Raw genomic sequence first — 22,034 nt, 5'->3', positions numbered from 1 at the left:
ACCACGAGGTGAATTATGGTTCTTAATAATAATGATGAATTTGCAAGAACAGATTTTTAATTTTTCCTGAGGGCTTTCGCAGGAGAACAGATGCTGAATCTGTCCTTCACCGACAAGAATAATGGAGGGGGGAGATGTTTTCAGAGAAGTTTTCTTTTGATAGGAGGAATAATTAATTTGTATTGTTGAGATAATTTCTGCACTTCTTTTCTCCCTCTCCCAAATTTGAGAGCTACATTATTAAACCTATTATATAATTTTCTAACAATGCCTACACTATATTAGTTACCTAAATAGCCTCCCAAGGGAATTACAGACACTCTTCTACTAGGTATATTTAAAAGCAGCCTGGAAAAACTCTATCAAATCTATTTCTCCAGGTCTATGTACTGCCCTCTCCACCATGATTTCAGCACACACAACCCAGAGAACAATTCTACACTGACAGAAAGATAGACTACATCGGGGTTTCTGAAACTTTTTGATAACGTGGAGCTCATTATGTTGATAGAGAGATTGGTTTTTGAACTACCTCCCCTCCCATTTCCAGTCACACAGCATCCCTGTAGCAATTTAGAGTAATTGCTTATATGTAAAAAATAATAGTAGGAAAATATTCAATATATTTTAGTTGTCTTTTAATGCAATTCAGCATCTAGGAGCAGGGAAGAGGACCAGGTGCCATGAGATCAACACACTCTCCACAGACAGCAAGTGCTCCGTAGATCACCAGTGGTCCAAAAAGCACAGGCTGGGAACCTCTGGACGAGATAACCTACCAGTACAAGAATATTTTCCATCTCTAACTCCCATGATCCTGGCAGGCAAAACTAACCAAGACTAGAAAACTAAAAGCTCAATCCCCAACACATAAAAAGATGGTAAAGATACTCACTTCCTTAAGTGTTTGCAAGATTGGGCCCAATTTTGGTAACTGAGGTTTTACAAGTAACCGGAGATTATTGAAACTGAAATAATTTTTAAAATCTGTACTTATTGTACTATTCACCATATATATATTCTTGACTTACTTTTTGTGCTTCAGAAATTTAAAATATAGTTCCTTGTCAGTTTCATCCTGGCTATTACACCGTAGAACAATTCTACAATATCTGGATTGCAAACACTTCAAGAGAATGCTTCAATTTAAACCAATCTGTTTTCATTCTTTTGTTTTAACTTTGCATTAAAACGTTTCCATTAAATATTATGTTTTGTGAAACCTTTTTCTTTCACACAACGTAAGCTTCCAAAAGTACCTAAGATAATTAGGCACCCAACTCCCCATTGAATGTCAATGGGATTTGGGCAGAAAACACACACAGACTCCTTTGAAAAATCCCAGTTTAAATTTGTTTAAAAAAAAAAAGACGACTAAAATTTGCATTGTTCCTTCCCTAATTTCTCCATGGTTTTGGTGGCCACTTGATGGTTTCTCCCGCTCCTTTTTTCCCACTGCTATATGCTTTTTTCCGTGTGTTGTTGGTTGGTACCATTACTGCATGGAATAAGTCCAGTGTGCAGAAGAAATTTACACATTGTGTTGCCATTTTAGAACACAAAACTAGAAGCCACACAAATGCACTGCATGCCTTCTTCCTTTGGCTGCATCAGCCAGAAAAATCCAAGCTTTCTGCTAAATCAGAGGAAAACAGAATGAATGAATTGAGAAACCTAATTTAACTGATAGCTGAAGACATATTATAGTCCACAAGGCAACCGGGAAAAGACTTTACTCGCGGATGAGACAGGATGAAGCAAAGGCAACAGAAAAAGGGGCTGCATAACATGTATGTGCAAATGGGCAATAGGACAGAACAAGTAGCAAAAATCTTATCAAACATTAATAGTGGCAGCTTCTGGTGGGATGGACAACCTGCCCTTCATGATAAGGAAAGAAAAGTAACATGATGAGAGCAACAGTTCACCTTCTATTTATGCTCTCAGATCTATTCTATATCAAAATAACCGCCATTTTCCCCTGCCTCCCTCGAAATAAAGGGGCAACAATAATGCAGAACATTTAGACATTTGCATTCCAAAAATATTCTTGACCAAATCCTTGTTCTCTCTCTCTCTGTTTGTTAAATACAGGTGCATTTAAGCAGCCCAAGTAAAAGAGTGGGGGCAGGGGCAAATGGGGAATGGACGGACTTCAAATGGGACTGCTCATGGACTAAGGTGCTATTAAATTAGATACCAAAATCTGTCCCACACAAACATTATTATACTGTGTTTGTAATGTTAGTGACTACATATTTGGAGCCTTTTTTTGTTTTAATACCCAAATTTGCCCAGACACACTCGTGTGTGAAGTCAAGTTTTTTAAAAGTACAAGTTTAATTTACTCCCTCCCGCCGCCCCCCCTCGGCAATACATAAACACAACTTCACAGAACTATCACTAGGCTCCCTATTAGTAAAAACAAACAAAAAAGAAGCCACAAAATAATTACAAAACATATGGTACAAACCACGGCTGTGTTTATTTTATGACTGTTAACATTATTTACAGTGTAATCTGGTCAGAATTAATTCTCAAAGGGCTATACACAAAATATGTCCAACATTTTTTTAAAGCCATGCACACCAAAACGCAGTTATGTTGTCAGCCCATCTAAGTGAATCTGTCAAAGTGCAGATCTCCTGTTTTCCCCAAACAAAATGCAATACTATTTATTTTTTATGGATTCATTATAAATTTTTGAGTGACACAAACTACAAGCTGCCAATAGAAATAAAAGGCCAGGATACTAGGAAGGAAGGCTGATTTTTAAACATGCCAAAGTTTGATGGAAACATAACATTTTAAAACTCCTCCATTCCTTGCATCTGATTCTTTAGCTGTACTGTATTCTTCACATTAGCTCAATCTCTCATGTATCAATGTAGCTCTTAAACTGCTTTTCCAAAACCCCTTTCCTTTTTTTCACAGAGCGTATTAAGTAAATTATGTCCAGTCTCATTTTGAAGAGAACAGAAACTCATGTTAGTAGCTTGTTCATACCTTTAAATCAGCTTAGCACTTTAGGCAAATTCTTAGCTCCCTGAATAGCCTGAGCAGTAGGTCTATGCTTTAGATTAGGGAGGCCTGCAAGGTCCAGGAAAGAACGGAATCATCTTGCAAAGTTTACTCCATGGCCACTACTGTCTCCTCAGGGGTGCAGTGGCTCCTATACAACCGCCCCAAGGGAATGGGGAAAGGAACAGGCAGGGGACTTGTGAGGTGGCTTTGCCCTTTTTTTCCCTTCCACTTACTCCCTGTTCATGGAGAGCACATAAGGAGTGCAGCAACTTGGCACACAGGGGCTCTGGACACCCTAATTTGGGCTCTCCTGCCCTCATGCACAATGGGCTCTCCATCACTGACAGGAGATGTAGGACAGGATTTGCCCATTCAAGAGGCTCAGAATGCAGAATTTGCCACCCACCCACAAATCCCAGGTTTTTTTGCTCGACTTCTCTAGAGCAAATAAACATCAGGGAAGTGCCATAGGGGAATCTACAGGAGAAGAAAGAGTTAAAAACAAAGGAAACTTGCTAGGAACCTTGTCATTTTCAATCAAAAAACTCCTCACACACACTATTGTAGTGACCTGTAATTTGTTCCCATTCAAAGCTTTACATTTTAAATAAATGGCAGCCTTTCCAGGAAAGTGGCTGAGTTTAGTGATCCCAGCTGCAAAGGGAAGTGACTGAGGTAACAGACCTTCATAATGGCCCCAATACAGAAGAGTGCTTAGGCATGTGCCTAACCTTAAAGGTATGAGTAGCAACTTGCTGAAGTCAATAGTACTACTCATGTGCATGTGCTTATGTACCTTGCTAAATTGGGGCTTAGGTTCTGACAATGAAAAATGGAGCTGAGTCAATAAGAAATATGGACTTCTGTACAATACAACAGGAACTAAGGTTTTGCATGGCAGTGTGATTTTCATTTCTTTCTTGTGTGCACTGTGGATAACAGCATTGTTGAAGTGAAAGTGAGCGTGTCAGTGAGATATTAGTGTAGTTGTGTGGCCGCCAATGGTGGGCTAATGCTTGGATCCGACTATTGTGCTGTGTGTGAATAATGTCTTCGTTTATGACTTTCTTTCTTTTTTAGCATTTGCACTATTGTGAGGAAAATACACTTGAAAAATTAACACTAATGCTAACAAAATTATTTGCTGGGGAAAATATATAAATCTGCAAGTGTATGAGATGTCTATTCATTTCAAATCTCCCAGACATCTAAGGAACCTCGAACTAGCTTGACATTTAAATGATCAGAAACATTTTTAAACCCAGAAGACTGAAGTTTTCTACTGTGTTGATATTTTCACCCTACTCCCGCCAACAAGTCTTTAAACTGGTAAAGTGAGTAGTTGCCTGTTAACGTACTACATTTCCATTGATATTTTTGATACTGCAGACTACCATGTGTCAACAGAACAAGCACACTATAAGTTAAAACTTTTTAAACCCAGGGTCTCAATTAAACCATGGAACCCAGTTGATTTACATTACACAGTTGCACATCTGGGGACAGTGACCATGTGAGCCCTACATTGTTTCTTGTGGCCCTCTTCAGTTAGAGCTAACCCTTCCACAGGTATGCCCATTTTCTCCTAGCTATCTAAATACCCTTCAAACTTACAGACAACCCCAAAACAACCTCCTCTCACTGTTTACACATTAATATGAGTGTAGTAATAAAATCAACAAATAAAAATCAATTAAGAGGACAGTCAGCAGATCAATCCAAAACATACAAAATGCAACTAGCGTCTGACACAAGTCTTCTGTAATATATATTAAATTTATAAATAGACAGATACACTGTCTTAGAAATGCTTCCTCTAGAGGGATGGTTGGGAGGTGACATAAGGAAGCTTGAACTGCCATTGCCAATACAATACCCGTTCTGTACATGGGTAGAACAACACTGGTCTCCAGAATTGTCAAGCTGCCACTTTTCATGTGTATGTGCTCCCATGCTAGCATTACACACAAGACCAAATAGGCGGTGGTGACATCCAGGTCATAAATGACAATCATCATGTAAGGGGCGTCGAGCTCTTCCATCTGAGAGGAAGCACTGGGAGGGAGAATTTCTGTTGGTTGCAGAGAGGCTATGGCCACAATTCCCACTGATTTAAAGTTAAAATTAGGGAAGGTCTTAAGCACCTTGCTGAAATGAGACCAGTGTGTTCCAACTAGCCCCCGCCGCACCTCAATAGGTGCAAATTACTTTCTCCGTTGTAATATTACACGCAAGACCAAATATGTGTGTGGCATCACACCCCATATTTTATAGTAATATTATTATATGATGAGATTATGGCATAACTATGATATATTTTATGCAAGATAGGTTATATAATAGATAATTGAAAAGGTTATGATTCACTGAATTTGATTATTCTATTTGTATGCATGTATCATTTTGGTATCTGATGTTAGGAATATTGTTTATGCATCTATTACAAACGTGTTTACACCTGGGGAATGCCCACTAGGCAGAATGAAATCTGGCTGGGAAGGGCCATTAGGGAGAACAATAGGTATTAGAATAAACTAATCTCCCACCAGGGAGCCTTCCTGAGGATGCTACAAACAGCCTACAAGTCATGTCTGCTGTGTCCCTACACGGGCATATGATCAAATTACCTGGTAATGGACTTAATCTTGGAATACCAGTGTTTTTCCACTAACCAGGCATGGGAACCAAGCTTGGACACAAAGAGTTCCCGCCATATGCAAAAGCTATTAAGGCAGGGGAATTACTTCATTGTGGTTCTTCACTGACTCCCCGCCCAAAGAAGACTCTTGAAAACACCTGAGGAATAAGGACTGAAGGGTGGGGGAGAGGGAAGGGCTGGATCCAGGCTAGAGGGATTCCTAGCCTGCAAAAAGAATACTTGGGGTTTTTAAGCTGCAAGCAAGCACAGCTGGCCCCTCCAGGATCTCTGCAAACTGTCTAAATCAACAATTAGGGTGAGAACTTGCTACTCATATCCAATCTCTTTAGTATATTAAGCTTAGATTGCATTTTTGTTTATTTCCTAGGTAACCTGTTTTGATCTGTTTGCTATCCCTTATAATCACTTAAAATCTATCTTTTGCAGTTAATAAACTTGTTTTTGTTTTCTCTAAAACCAGTGTGTGAAAATCGTAACTTGGGGCAGAAAGCTGTTGCATCTCTCTCTCCACATTGAGGGAGAGGGTGAATTTTATGAGCTTAAGCTGTATAGTTCTCGGTGCAATGCAAGACGGTATAATTTTGGGTTTACCCTCCAGAGAAGATGTGCACCTGAGAAGCTGGTAAGTGCCTTAGCTGTACAGCCTTCCCATGCAGGGGCTGGTCAGAAAGCCTGTCTGCATGTTACTAGAGCTGAATGTGTCCCTGTGCTGGTGAAAGTGAGATACCGGAAGCATGTCTGCAGCTTGTCACAGCATTACAGAGTGAGTGGGAGCCCAGGCTGATGGGTCAGGGAGCTCAGTGGTATCCCAGTTCCAGGTGGAACCCAGGGGGAACCCATCACAATGAGCTGATGATATCTAAATGACATTCATCATGTGCCATTGATCACCTCACCTGTGCTAATCCATCTTCCAGCTTCGAACTTTCCATATCTCTGAGAAGTCTCAAACAGTCAAAATAATACTTACTTATTTTCAAAACAATCTGCCATAGACATTTTTCCTTCCTGCTCCTCCCCCCTCCACCTCTGCTCCCACACCTCAAAAACAAAAGTAAAAATTATCTTGGTCTGAGGCATAGGATGACTGATAGGCAGGTCTGGACCACTGACAGGCAGGTCTGGACCACTGACAGTGGTAACATCCATTATCTAACAACCCTTTGCGTCTAAAAAATGGGAACTTTATACCAATGAAAGAGGAAGAGAGTTCAAGTTTTCCAGTGGGACATGCAGCACTTGCTTCTTCTAGTTCTGGAATGTCCCAAGATACTGGCCCTTAAAAAATGTGATGATGTACCCAGAAAAGCTATTTTTAGAGTTTTCTAAAATGTTGTTAGTGATCATTTCTCTCTCTTTCTGGGTAGACTCATGACAAGGAGGAAGCTGGCTTTACAGTTGCAAGGAATGAAAAATAGTACCAGTATAATTATTTAACACTTGTGTGACAAAGTTCCTCCTCTATCTTGGTGGGTCATGCACTTATTGGTGGATTTTCTTGCCTCAGAGATTCACCATGTGGGTTGGGGAACAGCCCAGAGACCTTCCCCTCTGGACGAACCCACAGTCCAGGTCAATTGGGAGGTTTGGGGGGAACCCGGGCCCGCCCTCTACTCCGGGTTCCAGCCCAGGGCCCTGTGGACTGCAGCTGTCTATAGTGCCTCCTGTAACAGCTGCATGACAGCTACAACTCCCTGGGCTACTTCCCCATGGCCTTCTCCAAACACCTTCCTTATTCTCACCACAGGACCTTCCTCCTGGTGTCTGATAATGCTTGTGCTCCTCAATCCTCCAGCAGCACACCCTCTCACTCTCAGCTCCTTGCGCCTCTTGCTCCCAGCTCCTCACACTCGCACCACAAACTGCACTGAGCTCCTTTTTTTAAAAACCCAGGTGCCCTGATTAGCCTGCTTTAATTGATTCTAGCAGCTTCTTCTTAATTGGCTCCAGGTGTCCTAATTAGCTAGCCTGCCTTAACTGGTTCTAGCAGGTTCCTGATTACTCTAGTGCAGCCCCTGCTCTGGTCACTTAGGGAACAGAAAACTACTCATCCAGTGACCAGTATATTTGCCCTCTACCAGACTCCTGTACCCCACTGGTCTCGGTCTGTCATACTTGCTAAAGCTTTAAAAAGTTTTTCTATAAAAGAAGCGACATACATAGGAGTGTGTGTGGGATATAAAAACTTGTTTGGGATGTCCTGCATAATTTATTAGTGATTCAGGATAACTTCTGCCATGATAATAGGTGGTGTTCTTAAACCACTGTTCCTGAAGTTCTTTTGAAGAAAGAAAGAAAGAAAGAAAGAAAGAAAGAAAGAAAGAAAGAAAGAAAGAAAGAAAGAAAGAAAGAAAACAAGCCTAATGGTTGTGGAGAAAAGCTTAAAAACGTGAACCCTAATGCTCAAATACAAACAGGCAAATAGAACCAAAAATCCATTTTTTTTAATCTCATGATTAAACAATCTCACAATTTTGGGATTCTGGTTTATGATTTTTGAATGTTCGGGGTTGGCGATACTCAATACTGCCATATCAAATTCCATATCAATACTAACATATCATATATGTTATGTAGACATAATCCAGTCCTGCAGCCTTAAAATTCCAACTACTCCTGCAAGAGATTTCTTGGCTCTGCAGGATGAATGTCAATGAATAACACTGACTTCCACACCCTTCTTGTAGGAGGCATTGTAAGACTCCAAGGATGAAATCCTGGCCCCACTGAAGTTAATGGGAATTCTGTCATTAAGTTCACGGGGTCTGGAGTTCAAGACTGTATATACGCAGACACAAATACACAATTTTTTGTCTACTATAATAAGGCAAAAATCATCCACAATGTCCCAAAATTAAAAGATGATACAATCTTTTTCCTCTCAAGTTTGCCAAAAAGATTATGTTAAAAATTAATTACTGACAAATACTTTTCCAGACAGTGGTGACGTTCAGAATTTTACTTAGCAATACTACTACATAGGCTATGTCTACACTTAAAATACTACAGCGGCACAACTGCAGTGCTTCCATGTAGACATGTACCACCGTGACGGAAGGGGTACTCCCACTGCTGTAGTAAATCCATCTTCTCAAGAGGTGGCAACTAGGTTGAATTCTTCTTTGACCTAGAACTGTCTAGTCTGGGATTTAGGTTGGCTTAACAGTGTTGCACAGGAATTGTGGATTTTTCATACCCTTGAGCGACATAACTGGATAGATTTAATTTTCTAGTATAGACCAGCCATTAGTAATTACATACCCCCTTTCATCTGAGGATCTCAAAAGCACTTTACAAACATTAACTAATTTAGCCTTACAACACCCAAATATTAATTAGGATCATTTTGTACATAAGGGAAACTGACACCCAGAAGAGTCATGCAACGAGTTAAAAAAAACAGAGCCAGCAGAAGAATTCAGGTTTCCTGAATCCAAGTCAAGTGTTCAAGACACAAGGACATGCTCCTTCACATTTCTACATAAATGTCAACCAACACACAGGAGAGATTTCTTAAATGGAAATAAAACTAAATTCCTTAATTAAAATATAAGGGTTTAACCTTATAGATTCAGAATGTACAGTGTTAAGGTAGGTTTTTTTGTTGCGCTCTCTGTGCTTGGCATTGTACTCTTACTGCCTAGAAGGCAACAATAAGTGTTAATGACATTTACCCCTTCTAATAAGAGTCATTCACACTTCACTGTTATTCTTTGTTATTGCTTAGGACAAGCACTAGTACCTCATTGAAAGATCAGTGCTGCAAGGGGAAAAAGTCCCCCTGAGATCCCTTAGACTTCAAGAAAAGCATTAAATCAACTGATGCTAGATAGATGACAAGTTTGAGTCTCTGAGGGCTTTCCTGACTCCTAAGTCTCTGTGGTCCTAGGTTTCATACTGCCTGAAGCCAGCTCTGACACATAGGCAATCAAAACTACCCCCAAATTTCAAGATAAGGGCAGTAGGTGTCTAAATTGGGAAAAGTCTAACTATTTAACTGGCATGGTTTGGAAGGATCCAAATACTAAGTACTCTCTAATTGAGCTAATCTCAGTTGATATGTGGCTGACTGGGTAATGCACTGACCCTTTCACCTCCAAGACCACAATTTGAATTCAGCCAGAAGTCATCAGGAGACAGATATACTGGTCTTTAGTGAGCAGAGGCACTAAACTTAGTACTACGGTGGAGGATGGAAGGGGGGAGGGAGAGAATGCTGATCTCTGTGGTTCTGGGTGCAGAGACTGCACAGCTATTCTCACTAATATAAGGTGTTAAAAAAAAAAAGATCCTTGCACTGCTCACATGGAACTTGGGCATTGGCATTAACCCCTGCCTTCTGACCCCAAATACAGCAAGAGTCAGAGCTCCTCAATGTAGCCAAGTGAACTTCATGGAGAATCTGATCTGATGACTGATTCAAATGAGTGTGTTCAGTGAGAAGAGTGATTCTCTGGCGCAGGAGATGAGGATAACATTGGACATGCCCACAGATTATCCCATTTTATTTATTTAAAACAATCATTTAAGAAGGGTTATGATCACAAAGAGTTATTGGAATTTCTGAAAGATGAAAATTGTTTTCTCCTTTGCTTACCTGCCAAAACCCAAGTTCACTTGATGGCATCACTCACACCTTAAGAAGCAAAGAGACTGAAGTAAAATGTGCCTCCCCCCTCTTCGCTCTGTTTTAGGTGTTTGTGATTTCATCAATTGTTGCATAAGAAATAGAACCATTAATTTAGTTCTTGGCAGCTAAAGAGCTTTTCGGCTCAGTTTAAAAAGAAGCACACATGGTTCTGGTGTATGCCTGACAGACCTTCAGTAACAGGCATTTCCACGCTCTGTGCCCAGCTGTGTGAAACCATGTGTCAGTCAGTGGGATGACTGTGTGCTCCGTACCACTGCTTCCGCTTACCCCAATATTGTAAACAACCAGGACTGCTTCTCTGGTAAAAGAAACATACATCTACAGAGTCTCTTTTTGCCTTTGCCAGCCATGCAATGGTTGCCTTTGCCACCCTGAGGTATCTGAGATAGTCTAGTTATTTCTTGTTCTCAGATACCACTGGTTGGCAACTGCATAAAGGTTGACTATTTCCTAGCAACCACTATATATGAGCATTACATACACCACTGTTGACCAGTTGGGATTAGTCAGCCCTCTGCTTCGTTGCAAGAGACAAGTCACAGAGCACCAGCACACAGTATTTTCCCGCTTCACACATTCTGAAAACCTAAATTGTCTTTGCATGTTTTCCATGCCTCTACTGTCATGCAACCTGACTTGGTGATACATTCAGAAGTGCCTATGAACTCTTGGCCTCTCTCCCATTCTTATCCTGTTCAGGTAGCATATAAGCGTGAATGGGTGTGATAAAAGTTAAAAAGTCACATCATCAGGACAGTTGGGAGTGGTGCTACAGAGTCGAGGGTACCAAAAGTAGCATGATAGGAAGGTAAGTGCAGATACACACACAAATTTTGAAAGCATTGCACACTGGAGTCAGAGCAACACTGCTGTCCTCCTACACAACACTGCTTCCCTGTGGCTCAAGAGCTGTGTGATGGCTCGGAATCTTTGTGCTTTCCTGCCCCTTCTCAGTCCTTAAAGTTTATTTGAACTTTTCAGCTGATAGTGTAGGTGATATTCACTGCTGGCTTAGAACAGCTGAAATGAATACAAAAGAGAAAGGAGCACAGTACTGGCCCTTTATTTCATGCAAATGAGGGGAGTCACTTTAAGCTGGCTCGTGGAAAAGAAGAAACTCTTCCAGCTGATCATAACCATGGATTTTAAGAGGTAGGTGCTGTGGGTGGAATGGAAAACTCAGGAGGTGAATGGCATATGTAAATTGCCCGGCCCCACGCTTTGGGCGGGGGCCCTGCAGGCCGTCATGGGTGGTCCCAGAAGTGATGGATTCATCATTTCCGCCCAGGGACGGCCCTGGCCCCGAGGCCCAGAATTTCTGTCAGTTGGCCTGGCATAATGTGATAAAGAGGAGGGAGTGGGGAAGGAAGGGAAGTTGAACAGGGATGAGGCTCGAGGAGGAGAAAGGGAGTTGGGAGAAAAGGACAACAGAGGGAGTAAGTGGGACTGGAAAGAGAAAAGCAAGAGGGGAGAAAAAGAGGGACTGAAAGCAAGAAATAAGCAGCACGTACAGTAGTCAATTTACGTTTCATTCACACAGATGCTCTGAAAACTGCCAGGGTTTGGGGGTCTTGGCAGAGAGAAGTTAAACAGAGAGAACACTTGAGCAAAGGAGCAAAAGTGAATATATGAAACAACAAATAAGAGAAGGAAAATACAGAGCAGAATATACTGCACAAACCTGAAAAAAGGCAGAATTAATAAAGCCATAAATGAAAGGTAACTCCCTTCCACCTTCAAATAATTTAAATATCAGTGGCAATTATTAACTGAACATGGAAAGGTGATGAAATGACTGGGCTAGGAGGTGGAAGTCTGGGTTCTATTCCACATTCTGCACCAGACTTTCTTGGGTAAGCCTCCTAACTTAAGAACAAAAGAACATAACATAAGAACGGCCATACTGGGTCAAACCAAAGGTCCATCTAGCCCAATATCCTGTCTTCCGACAGTGGCCAATGCCAAGTGCTTCAGAGGGAATAAACAGACCAGGTAACCATCAAGTGACCCATCCCCTGTTGCATATTCCCAGGTTCTGGCAAACAGAGGCCATACCTGCCCATTTTGGCTAATAGCAATTGATGGACCTATCCTTCATGAATTTATCTAGTTCTTTTTTGAACTCTATTATAGTTTTGGCCTTCACCACATCATCTGGCAAAGAGTTCCACAGGTTGACTGTGCGTTGTGTGAAGAAATACTTCCTTTTGTTTGTTTTAATCTGCTGCCTATTAAGCTTCTTGATGCCTCATTTTTTCAATCTGTAACAAGGGGATAATGCTCACCTACCTCACAGGGATGTGGCAAGGCTAAATTAATGAATGCCTGTAAGCTGCTCTGAGATCCTCAGATGGAATTTGCTAAACAATTGTAAAGTATTCATTAATAAAGATAGTTTGATGTTAAATACACTTAGAAAAAGAGACAGCCAGACTTAGATGGGAGAAAGAACCCTTTGTTAAATGCAGAGAGACCCAACATACATGAAATACATTTTCATTGTACTCATGGTAGGTAATTGTCAGCTGTCATTTTGTTGCATCTTCTTACAATCTATCTGAAAGAAAAGCAGAAGAATTTTCTCTGACTGAAATGGATACAACTATTTTTGGCTTGTTACCCATGTCACCATTAGATTGCAAAAATCCTCTTGGTTTAATTATTTTCATCATCATAAACAATGTGTTGTAGGTATTATCCAATTAGATGGAATCTTGTTGTGATGAAATGCTTGTCTTGGGACTGCAATTTCACATGACTTATGACTGTTATTAATGGATAGTGTTGAGTTTAAGAAGGTATGTTACCATTACCACACGTATCCTTAGCCCAACTGATATCTCCAGAGTGCTCTTTTTTTGCTAGTGATGCTTATGTGTTGAGTGGAGATTCTTCAGGAAACTGCTTACATAAACCCAGGAATGTCTTGCACTTATGCTTGATAGCAAAAACACGAGCATCTTAGGCCTGGTCTAAACAACTACAGCATCGTAGCTGTGCCACCGCAGGAACTGTAGTGTACAAATATCTTTAGCTAGGCACCATGTTATTCTAACAGATCATAATAGACAGGAAAGCTGAGATGCAGACATGCACTCTGCTCAAGGAGGGTAATGCTTTCTATCCTGAACTTCACTACCAATGCTTTATTGTAAGCTGCCATAGGCAAATCCGATTGTGAGCAATATTTACTTCTAAGGATAGTTAAATAATGTCCATAGCCACATCAGGTTAATGATTATGCAGGGGACTGGAAAGAAAAGGAGAAAAACACATTACAGTTCTTTGGTCTCTCCTCAAACACCTGTACCTACTCTCGATGCAAAAATGGGTCAAAAGAACAATCCATTTCCCTGCTGACTCTGATATGGATGTGGGTACACTTCAGAGATTTAAAAAATATATATATTTCAAAACGGAGTTTAAAAAAACACTACACCATGAAGTATAGAGCATGTCCAACTTGACTGAGTTAGTGTGCAGTTATCATCAGAAAAGTGTCTGTGGAAAAACAACAATCTTATTTGACTCCCTCTGTGTATTCAGCTGACTTCAGTGACTATAACAAGTGTTTATCTCTTTGTAGTCTGGTTAGCCCTGCAGAGCCATCACAGAAATGGGAGACTGAGCTGGAGTCTTTTCTGGGTCATGCAGCAGCAGTGGAATTCTTAACTAAATGCCTATGGTAGGATTTTTGCAGATGGTATGTGAGCAGGAAAGCATAAAGAATACCTAGATTCTAATCCTGGCCACTAACTCGATGTCTGTGCCCTAACTTCCCCATCCGTATTGTGATGCTGCAAGTATTAATTGCTCATGAAAGGCTTTTAAAAGTACTGAATTGTTATTAACAACAACATAAAAACATTATTTGTAAAGGATCAGAATCTACAACCCTTATTCACCTTAAGCAATTCTTTATGGCCCAATTGAAATCAATGGAAGTTGAGCCAGAGTAAGGGTGCCAGAATCTGAACCAGCATATTTAAATTGGATGACAGAAAAACTCACTGACACAAAAATGGATTCACATTGCACTTTCTCAGTGAGAAGACCTACAGTTCAGTACCAGAATAGTAGAATAAATAAAACAAATTCATTTCTTTTGGTAGACAACAGGTTAACAGCCCGAAAAACTAAAGCCCTTTTTTTGTCCACAGAATGGATATAGCCCAGACAGTTTCCCTTCCCTGGGATCACACTCTAGGAATGAAAGAATAGTTTAGTCTCCCACATTACTTCTGTTGAGATTGCTTACCAGATTGTCAACCAGTGTCAATTATGATGTGTACACCTGTGCACCAGGAACTAGATAAAGACCACCATTCACTGTGCACTGGCCATTGAACAACTTACAGGTGTTAATGACTTTCCCCCATTATCGACCTTGCCTAGATTCTAACACTGGTGAAAGACTATCACATTACCAACGCCCTGAGTTGCCTATTGTGCTCAGTGTTGTATCATTATAATGGTCCATTAAGGGTTTGGCTGAATGATGCAACAAGTCATTCCATAAGCACAAAAAATGTTACCCGTCCAAGTTACTTTTTAAATTCACTATTAAAGACAAAATCCTTGAGCAGCCAAAAGCCAGGGGGAATCACACCCGTGTGGAAGACAAACATACACCAGCACAGCCCTGCTGTCTGACTTGCTTACCACTGGCTGGGTTAGGTGTGCCTCTTCTGTTCCTCTGTAAATTGTTCTGGAATATGGGTGGTTGGGAATTTTCCCTGAAAATTTTAAAGCTTTGATTGTACTCATTTTTTAAAATTTTCCATTGGGACAATAAAAACATTACAGTTCATATCAGCTCAGGTTAACACAACCAAAACATTTTAGTTTCTTGAACCAAATGGACCCATTTAGTTTCAGGTCAGTTTGACATTAGTCTGTGTTTGCCTGAGCTGCCATGATGTCTCATAGGTTTTTCTAGTTCAGGTGCCTCATGCTTCCATTCTCCTTTTTGAGTCGGGCTCCCTAGCTGTTACTACATCTCACACAGTGCTCTATGGTCTTCCCTCTCTTTGAATCACTGTGGTGCATTATGGGAATCATTTTACCAAGGTGCACCATGGGATGCACCTTGTTGTTCAGGTGAGGAACCCAGTCCATAGAGGTAAATGGAGGCATGAGGCACCTGAACTACAACTTCCACCAGACTCCACGGCAGCTTGGGGGAACACAGACTAATGTCAAATCAAGCCAAGCAAAATATTTTGTTTTGATTTGTTGAACTGAACTGAAATATTTCAGTTCAGGAATGTTGAAATGTTTGGTATTGACTGGAAACATCTAAACAAAGCATTTCAACATTTCCGAATCAAAGTTTTTCACAACTCACTGTTCCGTGAAAGTTTCCAGTATTTTGACTTTTTATCCTCATTCAGGACAAAAACAAACGTTGAAATATCAGAATTTCCACATTGGATGGAAACCCGCTCTATGGAATTTGTATTCAGGACTAGGTGCATGGAGATCTGCAATGGCCACTGCTGCTGAGATTCCCCTTCGTTACGGACCTAGACTATGGATAGGATGATGGTAGCAAACAATGTCATGTTAGTCCTGTGATTTTTTTTTTCTTCTTTTGGTGGATTTAGTTAGGAAGGGATCAGCTACTTGGAAAGAAAAGTAAAGGGAGAAGGGACCCTGATGGGAAGGGAGGTGAGAGAGGACAAGGCAGGGAAGAAGAGGTTCAGAGGGGCAGGTGTGGAGTAAAACTGAGGTGAAGAGACTGTGAGGGAGAAGGTTGAAGCAAACAGCCAATCATCACAGGGCAGAGACAGTTCAGCCAAAACTGTTGTAAGTTCTCAGAATATCTGAATGTTTGTGCCTGGAAGCTTCCCCAGCTGCGCCTACCCACGGAAGTCTCTGACTAGTTACTATCTGCAAATTTCCCCCAAGGTCACAAGGCAGGGGGAGGGGAAGAACACCTGGGTCCTAGTTTCCCCTATGTGATAGGGGAGTGGCTGAAATCAGCTAACTTCCTGAAAACATGACAAGTTTTTGCTAAGTAGATCCAAGCACATTGGCTGTGTACATACATATGGGAAAATTCTGAGCAAGTGAATACACTAGGTTATAACAGAAATGAATTTGCATGCAAAAGGAAGAAAGGCCTTGTAGCCACAGCACTGGACTGGCGCTCAGGAGATCTGGGTTCAGTTCCCCATTCTGCCACAGACTCCATGTGTGAATTCTGACAATTAATTTTAGGCCTCTGTCTCCCCATCAGTAACATGAGGCTCATAATACTTCCATACCCAGCTTTTTGTATGGAAAAACAGAGTAATATCTGGGAAGTGCTCAAGTTCTACAGTGATGACCCTCACAGAAAAACCTGCACACTATAATATTCACTATTGTGAACTCAAAGTGCCGGTGGCTAGGGTACCACATGTTCCCATACAGAATCTACCTTACACCAGCCTCCTCCACTAAAGAAAAAGTTACTTGCAATGTATTTATTTAAAAACCAAAACATAAATGCTAATGTTAGGTAGCAAAGATTTTGATCACATTCCTTCAGGTTTCACTGAACATGTTTTGTGAACTCTCTTTTCCCCCCATATACTTTGTTTTCTAGCGTTAATACAAACAAAATTAGAGAGCTAAACTAATAGACAGACTTGACTAAGTCTCTTGCAGTACGTCTTCATCTGCCCAGTAACACAATCTACAGCCAATTGCAAACCAAGTCAATATGTGGTAAGACTTTAACAGCCGCCCTTAACTCGCCTCAATAATTATTCTCTTTAACTGACATAATATTCAATATACTGTTGTTGAGTGCAATAATGGTAAAATTGATGCCTTGAGGGCTACAATACGATTGAGTTTTAGCCAGATAAACTGACCTCTAGCCTAATGGTGTATTATAGGGTTTTACACCATTCAGACGCACAGTGTGACTGTTTATAATCCTCTATATAATTATATTACATTCCATTCTAGCATATCTTCAGATGATTCCAACAGATAATTGCCTGATTCTGCAACACTTAAATGAGCAGTCTCACTGATTTCAGTGAGATTCTTCTTGCCTGCAAGGGTTACTGAATCGGATCCGAGGCTTGCAATGTTGTTTCCGACCCTATATTTATCTTGATTTTATCATATGGTTGAAAACGAACAGTTTGTCTCTAAATAGGAAGCAAGCTTGTCATCTGGAACCATCTGGATACTAGGATTTTTTCACCCTTTTTAAACAACAACCTTCAGAATCCAGGAATTTAAAATGTAATGCAAAGCATACAGGGCATCACTAAAAAATATCCATATTCTGTCAATAATACAAGCCACCTATTAGCAACTACAGCATGTAACAAGACACACTGCATTCATGTTTTCTGAAAAGATCAATTCTAATTTCTGAAACTGGGTTACAATCATAGCAGATTATATTTTACCTGTAGACACCTGTAAAATTTAGCTTTAAAAAAAATCCATAAAGAATGCTAAAATAATCTAAAAAACTTGCCTTTTTTTTCTTTGCTTTTTTTCTACAATGCAGAACTGTTTATGATGACAATCTTTTAGAAGGAGTTTTAAGATAATTTCTTTGAAAACATGATCTATCAAGGACTGTGTAATTATGTGCAGGCTAATGAGCTTCCTCTACAGAAAGGATGTTGCATGAAACAGGCAATAAAAGAAATATGCATTGAAAGTTCCTTTGGGCAGGAACAAAGACTCCTCTGTGTTCTGTACCATGCCAAGTATGTTATTTGTACCTAAATAAATTAATAAAATAAATACAAAAATGCAATAATAGTAATCTTCAAAATCAAGGTTGGCTCATTTGGGTATGTCCAAATTATGGGCTTGAATCTGTAAGGTGCTGAGCGCACTCAACTCCCATGGAAGCCCGTAGCAATGTAAGGCACTCAGCACCATGCGGTATAGGACACGAGATCTGAAATCCCCTTTTGAACAGTTAGCATAATAAATCATCTTGGAAGCTAACGGATGCCATGTTTTAATGCAGGTGACTGGGTGAAGATTAAACATGGAAATGCCATTTTTTGTGACTAAATCAAGCTGTTACAATTTTACAAAAGGAATGGGTTTATAAACCTGTAAGAGTACATGTAAAAGCTCAAAGGTTAGCTTTTAACCATGAACTTATATCAGGAATATGGCTTTTTAATATACTATAGGATAGTTGTCCCTCAAAAATAAATGAGTGAAGGAAGGAAAGAGCAACTGCACTGGACTTCAGATTATAGAAGTTGAGTGGTAGCCCCTGAAAACATGCCAGTTGCCTTAGTATCTAAATAAGGCTTGCAGCTAAGTAACCTCAGTATTTGCAGTATTCAAGGTATTTCCTACACTAAGTGTAGGGAAGTAAAAGGGAATACTGTGGATAGGAATCTGTACCTTAGGTAAAACTAGCAAGTTTTATATACTGTACCACAGTCAAGGTACAACATGTCAAATACATCTCACAGTTATTTATCCTAAAGATCCACAGTTAAAAGGACAGACTTTTAGTAAAAAGCATGTTGGGTGCACAACTGTTAGTAACTTCAACATACAAAATAATGGTCAGCCAAACAATTTTTACTACATGCCTTAAACCTCTTCTTACCTGAAGGATGTAGCCCCGCACATAGTCCCGAAGCGTCCAGCCTAAGCCATGCAGGATGTGCAGCACCTCTTCCTGCTTCAACACACTGAAGAGTCGGTCCAGCAGTATCTTCAGTCTCACAGGCACAGCCTGGGTACCATAGAGCATCAGGCTGCTGATGTCAAACACTACGTTGGACTGCACAATCTCCACTTGGGTAGGGTGGTACAGATGCTGAGTGCTAAGCTTGTCCAAAGCTGACGGATACAGGTTGGGTAAGAGTAGACACAGAGATGGGGAAAGAGGAAAATAAAAGTAAGATTATTAAAGCATATCAAAGTGAGTCTTACCTAAACACAAAGTGTATCCTCTTTACTACAGACTAGAGACAGTAAGCAATAAGCTCAAACATTCAAGAGTTTCCTTTAATCTTTCATGCTTAAGTTTTTGGTGCCCTGCTGGTTTTCAAAGGTATTGAGCGCTTGCAGCTCCCATTAACTTCAATTGGAGTTCTGGGCACACACACAATCTCTGAAGAATCGGGCCCTCAGTATCTCACATTGGGGTGACCAGAAATGGATGCACCCAAATGAATGATTTGAGCCTTAATCTACAGAAAATAGAATCCACTGCAATGTTTTAAAAACTGCTGCAGTGCATAATCGTAAACTGGAGTAATCAATTTACTGCTAATTGAACTAGCTGCTAGCAAACATAGCCAATTCAATTCAACTTACCTCTTTTGTATGAATTTTATGATCAAATATATTAATAACTTAAAGAAGTGGGGAAGGCGAGGTTTGCAGGAGGTTTGAGCTTTATTTTTGGTTTGCTGGGAGGAGTATCTAGTAATTCTTTATCCCCTTATGTAATGTTTAATGTAATGGAATTACATATGGCATCATACATTTCAGCATATACCACTATTTGCTCTCAATTTTTTTTCCACTTTATGGATTCTATCACAGAACCTAAATTTCCAGACTATTTGTTTTAAACAGAACTTTTTGAGCTTTTAAAATAATGTTTTAGGGGTTCCTCCTCCTGCACTTTGGTTTCTTCTTGGATTCACTGGAGAGTTCATGTACTCTTGATAAATTGCTTTCTTACATCGAGATTGTATAGGCCCTTATCATTTACCTGCTGGCTTCATTCAACATATTTACTCCAAGGAATATTTTTGTCAGAGTGTTCTGGTTTCCTTATACTTCATTTCTTCCAACTGATTTGTCTGATCTTCCCTATTCTAGTGGTTCAAGCTACTTTGAATAAATAGCTTTAAATGTAAATTTAACGTTCATGAAAGATAAGGGATTGACAAACTTGGGGATTGAAGTCCTATGTCTCTTCACAGGGCATTTATATTGCAGAAATGTGAAGGGCAGGATTCTGTCTGTTATTCTTCCAACACTCTTCAACTATTTGGCCTTATGATGAACAGCTGATTTAGAACCTAATAAACAGGCTAGATTAAAACCTGAAGAGCTCAAATAACCCAAAATGTTTTTGTTCTTGTCCATGGTATTGTTACTAAGATGGTTACATTGTTAGTACTGTAACAGATATATCAAAGTACTCCATTAAGGGAATAAAGAACCTAGAAAATTGAAATTTTTGAATATGTGTATGTATTTGTGGTAGGGGGTGTTGACATGTATGTGCCTCCATAGTGGGTAAGGAAAATAATGGAATCTATTTTTAGTCACATAACAATGGGTATTTGGAATGGAAGAGCAAGATTTGAATACATTAATAACATATTAATAATAGTCATAGCACCTCTCTCTCATCCAAGAATCTCCAAACATTTACACAATGATTTAAGCCTCACAACGCCCTTCTGAAGCAAGTTTTGACTACTCTGGTATTACCAGCCTCATTGTTACAGATTGGGAAACTGAGACATAGAAAGGTTAAGTGCCCTAAGATCACACAAATCCATGTCATTGCCAACAATAGAACTTGTCTCATTAGTCTCTGTCATGTGCTTTAACCACTGCATCATACTCCTCTTCTAGGGGTGAGCATAGTGCTTTTTGTTAAATAAAATAGTTTAATTTAAAAATGTATACAGGGAGGGTAAGTACTTGCCTCTAAAAAGTTTGATGGAATGGCTCAGGGGTTTAAGGTGCTACTTCCAAATTGACCCAGGTCAGTAGTGATTGAAAGTTGTTTTCTTCTAATGACTGTATGGGGACTATGCAAAAAAGTGCGGTGGTCTTGGTATTGCTCCTAGTCGAAAACTACCCATTTTACAAAACCACCACCACATTTGACACCAAAAGCCTTTGCAGAGAGGCCAGGGATGGAATAGACAAGAAGAGGAGAAAGTAACAAGTGGTCCTTCCAGAGGACTGAAGCACACGGCAAAACACTGGGTAACAGCTTTCACAACCTACACTGTACTTATCCTGTGGTCAAAAATAGGGCTTCAGACTCCAGGGCTCTCAATCTAGCACCAAATTCACATAGAGTGGTTTAATTTTTTTTAACAAGTTTACCACTGGAGCCCTAGTTAGGATCTTAAAACTGGATGAGGAGTTAGTTCTGAATTTGTCTACATTTCACCAAAACCATCTTCAACTTGGAATTGGGGTCTTATACTGCAAATTATAGTAACCACAAATAGAGACACTGAGTTCCAATTTTTTTAAGCACAAGTCAGGATGGTGCATTCAAATGCGTAATTTATAACAAAAAAGGCATGTATTTTTCCATGGGTGTGTCACAAGAGTGTTCAGAGAGTATAGGCAAATACCACACTACAGACTGAAATGAAATACAGGAATGGGGAGAGGAAGGAAATGCATTTGTGCCAGAAAAAGGCATAAGAAAGTTTGTGGCCAACAGCTGGAATTTTTGTGGCTCATTAATTAATGCTCATGTTACTTTTGAAAAAAAAACACACATACTCTTTTAAAAAGCCATGTGTGTTTGTTTTGGGTTCAGTATATTAAGTTTAGGTGCTAAGACTAGGAAGCACCATCCCATTTTGGCACCCCTTTTTAGTGGCTGATGTTGCCCCCATCTCCTGGTACTCCCCACTTCTGGATGAGTTGATATACAGAGGGAAAAGAGGTCTAATGAATATTAAACCACATACTTTGCAAGTAAAGTTGTCAACA

General features: G+C 40.0%; 1 protein-coding gene across 15 annotated transcripts in view; it reads right to left on the bottom strand.

Annotated features, from left to right (window-relative positions):
• Positions 1–22,034, bottom strand: part of BNC2 (basonuclin zinc finger protein 2) — a 445,041-nt gene that overhangs the window by 102,315 nt on the left and 320,692 nt on the right. For all 15 annotated transcript variants that reach the window (XR_010588655.1, XM_065549486.1, XM_065549492.1 and 12 more), the window contains one exon: positions 18,931–19,166. Coding sequence is in view for 14 of the 15 variants with exons in the window: in XM_065549486.1 (XP_065405558.1) it covers positions 18,931–19,166 (236 nt within the window). In the remaining variant the exon portion in view is untranslated. The remainder of the gene's footprint in view (positions 1–18,930; positions 19,167–22,034) is intronic.

The sequence above is a fragment of the Chrysemys picta genome, chromosome 6 (genome assembly GCF_011386835.1).
Source record: "Chrysemys picta bellii isolate R12L10 chromosome 6, ASM1138683v2, whole genome shotgun sequence".
Taxonomy (NCBI): domain Eukaryota; kingdom Metazoa; phylum Chordata; order Testudines; family Emydidae; genus Chrysemys; species Chrysemys picta.
Note: the sequence above shows the minus strand (reverse complement) of the source record. Positions and strands in the feature narration are given on the sequence as shown.